This window comes from Austrofundulus limnaeus, unplaced genomic scaffold (assembly GCF_001266775.1).
Source record: "Austrofundulus limnaeus strain Quisiro unplaced genomic scaffold, Austrofundulus_limnaeus-1.0 Scaffold781, whole genome shotgun sequence".
Lineage (NCBI taxonomy): Eukaryota > Metazoa > Chordata > Actinopteri > Cyprinodontiformes > Rivulidae > Austrofundulus > Austrofundulus limnaeus.
In genome coordinates, this window is record NW_013953183.1 from 45,802 (window position 1) to 50,080 (window position 4,279).

A 4,279-nucleotide genomic window follows, 5' to 3' on the forward strand; every position below is an offset into this window, starting at 1 on the left:
TATTTATTATTATTTATTATTATTTTGAACTGGTGGCTCAGTTGGTAGAGTTGATGCCTCTCAGCAAGAAGGTCGCCAGATCAAATTCCGTGCTCTCTGGGCGCTCTGACTTCCTCCCACAGAACAAAAACATGACTGTAGTTAATTGATAACTCTAAATTGTCCCTAGGTGTGAGTGAGAGAGTGAGTGGTTGTTTGTCTCGTTTGTCTCTATGTGTGGCCCTGTGATGGACTTGCAACTTGTCCAGGGTGTACCCTGTCTCTCGCACTCTGGCTGCTTTGGTATGGGGCACTAGTGACCCCCGTGACCCTAAAAGGAAGAGAAGTGGGTATAGATAATGGATGGATGGATTATTATTTTTTAAAAGCACTAAATTAAAGAATAATAAATGGCTTGAATTGGATACTGAAATGGAAAAACGGACTCAAGTAAAAACTTGTAATGAATTCGACTGGCTTGAAATGAAATGAATTAAGTTAATTAAAAACATTACAAAAGTGATATAGACTGTAGTTATTCTGAATGGACTGCATTTGACTGGATTACATTTAGATTGAATGAAACCTCCACAATTTATTTTATTTTGCACATTTAAAAACAAAAACAAAATTAAGTTACCTGCCTTAAACAAGCTTGTCTACTATATCTAAACACTCCCCACACATATCCCCAACCTCTGCATAACCTTCCCGGTTTTGTTTCTTCATCCCAAGTTAGGAATGTGACCTTTAAGTTTTATTTCTGTTCCATTTTTTTTTCAAATACTGAGTACTGCCRACAGCTATCATTCCTGTGACTCCAGGTTTTCCCAATCATTTGTGCCAAACCCATCCCTACTAAATGACAAATAAAGGGGTTCCAAATCTGATGGAATCTGTTTTTGGTGTTTTACTATGTAAGTAATCTTCTCCAAGGGAAGGGTTGGAAACACTTGCAAAGAATTGGAGAAAATTAGATTCTAACTGGCTTGAACAGAAACTCGTTCAGACAAAAACAAAATTGATAGGGAATTGTCATGGACTAATTATTTCTGTATCACCTTGACACTGACCACTGTTCATATCTTGTGATATCCTCTGGACGTCATCATCCAGTTGACCTACTTTAACGTATCAGGATGAGGCAGGTTATGATTGGTTGKTCATTATCWCATGAYGTTAGCTGACAGTATATCATTGCTTGGCAGCCAATGACGGGCGGGCCACATCCAACAGACTTCCTGATTGTTTTCTGTTTCATGTCTGCCCATTAATAAGTGACTTTATGAACATACCCGCAAGACCATTTGTCTTTTTAACACCCTTTCGCCGTGTTTCTGTCCATCTTCCCACGACAGGAATAAAAAAAAAAGTAAGTATTGTACTATTTATAAGTTTATTTCAAATTTCTACAAAATTTCCATAATATCTCAGTACAATACCGTTTACCTTCCAGGAAGGTTTCCATGACTGCACTGTGGGTCATGCTGATTGGTCTTCGCCCCGAGTAGGTGGTCAGGGTAGGGTCAGCACCGCAGGCCAACAGGAAGCGCACTACCTCCAAGTGGTCATTTTCCACAGCATCATGAAGTGGCCTAAACAGTAACATCATCAAAGTAACTTAAAATTACTGGATAACCTGTTTTTTTTTTATGGTGGTGGGCAATAGTGTGTGTGTGTGTGTGTGTGTGTGTGTGTGTGTGTGTGTGTGTTTGAGTTCATCTGTCAGGAAAATAAAACTCTCAGAAAATGCACATTTGGATGTACACCAGGAACTGATTAATTTTTAAAGTCAGCTTCGTTCAAAAATATCTGCATTGGCTGATCAACATTAGCAAACTAAATACAAAAATGACTACAGTCACTTTTACAGATTCTGAACTACATTTTAATGGGGTAGYAGCTGAGAATCATCACCCAAACAAATCTTTGTTYAAAACTTTGGCATGCAATGGTCAATATAAATTCCTTTAAAAAAGACTGCTAYTGAAGGTCTGTCATTATACTGAACTGTGACATTCTGAAGTTATTTTGTATTGTTTTTAAAAAGTCTTCAAATTAAAGGAAGGTTTCAGAATGTGTGCCAATAGATTCCATCATTTATCATTTYCCAAAGAAAGATTGGTCTTTATGTAGACAACACTATAAGCACATTTATGGCACCTGCTCTTTTTAGCAGAATTATGACTTAATATTGAAAGGAGTAAAATTGCATAAGTGTGCAGTCACAAATATTTTATTTCCGTTCAGTGCATCCCCCACAATAAATTCAAAGCAAAGCTGAACCAGAAGTTGCAGTAACAACAGGTCAGTTCATACCTGGTTCCATCCTGAGCACTGCAGTTGACATCGGCACCATGGTTGATCAGGTGGCGTACGATTACCAGCCAGCCGCGAGCGCAGGCCTCATGCAGGGCRCAGTATCCAGCATTATCTCTGTGGTTGACGTCACAAAGTTGCCGCTCGAGACAGTACAACACCACCTCCTAGAGACAAGAGAACGAGTGATGAGACTAGAACAGACTAAAATTCTTGTGATAGTTTCAACAACTTCTTATGATAGTCTCAAGATTGACTGTGTCTCATTTCATGGGTTGCAGTCCATGTTGACTGTGGCCCACATTGGCCACRTATGCCGCCAATGTATGCTGCATAAATGAATGTGAAATGAGATCATCTAGTCTACAAATGATGTTATGTTTGCATGACCATGCACTGCCCCAATACCATGGTGTTATGCTTTATATCAAAATGGTTTTAGTGGTTTTTTTCATGGTATAACTTTACAAAATTCATTACACGCAAATAAAACAAAACAAAACAAAATTAGGTTTAACTCCAGTATCAGTGCTTGTAATTGCATTTGATTTCATTGCAGCATAAATTTCATCAGCCTTGTTCCTAAACTTACATTGAAAAGTGAATTAATCAGTCATTGACAAATTTCAAAACTCCATCCATCCATCCATCCATTTTCTGTACACGCTTCTTCCTTTTCAGGGTTRCGTGGGTCACTGGTGCCCATATCCAGCAGTCACAGTACGAGGGGCAGGGTACACCCTGGACAGGTCACAAGTCCATCACAGGGCCACACATAGAGACAAACGAGACAAACAACCATTCACTCTCTCACTCACACCTTGGGACAATTTAGAGTTATCAATTAACCTAACAGTCATGTTTTTCCAAACTCCACCATTTAAAAAAAAACTAAAAACCAGAGCCRTTTTTGTTTTTTTGTTTAGTTTGCTGATGACGTGATGAAACCTGGTCAGCTGCATAGAATACTCAGWTGCAGCTTATGGTTTTAGGGTTATGTTGGCGGCATTTTTTCAGCCACACGAGTAAGCGCCTACATAGTGGGACATCCTATGACGTGGGGCAAGTGCCAGGTAGCCATGAAGTAAGCTGCCGATGCCGGCTGCAACCACTGAATGGAGACAGAGCCATCTTGTAACATCTCAAGAGCTTCCTGCAATAGCATCAAGAATGTCTTGCCATAATCTAGGTGCAATGATTTGCTTCTCATTTCTTAAACAACCATGTCGAAAGACACATAAGATGCCTGTGGTAGGTTGCCAATTTGATCCCTCATTCCRACTGTCTCAGTTGTTGTGTCCTTGAGCAAGATACTTCACCTGCCTTGCCTACTGATGGTAGTCAGAGGGTCCAGTGGCGCTGGTGTGTGGCAGCCCTGCCTAGGTCAGTGTGCTCCATGGCAGCTGTGGCTTACCACCATCAGTGTRTGAACGTGTGTGTGAACGGGTGAATTCAAGTGCTCTARGGTCCATATGGATTTGATAAGGTGATATACAAGTTCAAGCCATTTACCATTTACATCCCGTGGTTGTGCAAAAGATGTCAGTCTCTTTGAGAAGGGTCAAATCATTGGATAACCAGAAAAAAATAGGATTCAATTTGCTAGGAAGCATAACAATTGGACTCTGGAGCAATGGAAGAAGGTCACAAAGTCTGATGAGTCTAGATTTACCATGTTCCAGAGTGATGGGCGCATTATGGTAAAAAAAGAGGCAGGTGAAGTGATTCACCCATCATGCCTAGTGCCTACTGTACAAAACTGTGGGGGCATTGCTACGATATGTTGCTGAAGTTGATCCGGTCTAGGTTCAGCAACAGTATTGAAGAAATTTTGTAACTGATTAATTGAATATTAGATTCAGTTTTGTATTTTATACTTTCTGATCATTTCAGTCTGTAAGGTTGAAGCTGACAAAGAGTTGGTGTGTGTTATCATGTGTTCTTTCTCTTAGCCTAAACAAAACTGAGTGACGTTCTGACG

The 4,279-nt window shown here is 40.0% G+C and overlaps 1 protein-coding gene across 1 annotated transcript in view; it reads right to left on the reverse strand.

The window, feature by feature from the left end:
- The window catches only part of LOC106532504 (BCL-6 corepressor), a gene marked incomplete in the record, with an annotated part of 129,446 nt that overhangs the window by 15,766 nt on the left and 109,401 nt on the right, over nt 1-4,279 (reverse strand). The window contains 2 exon segments of the mRNA XM_014028568.1: nt 1,429-1,574; nt 2,299-2,465. Of these exon segments, the coding sequence (XP_013884022.1) occupies nt 1,429-1,574; nt 2,299-2,465 (313 nt within the window).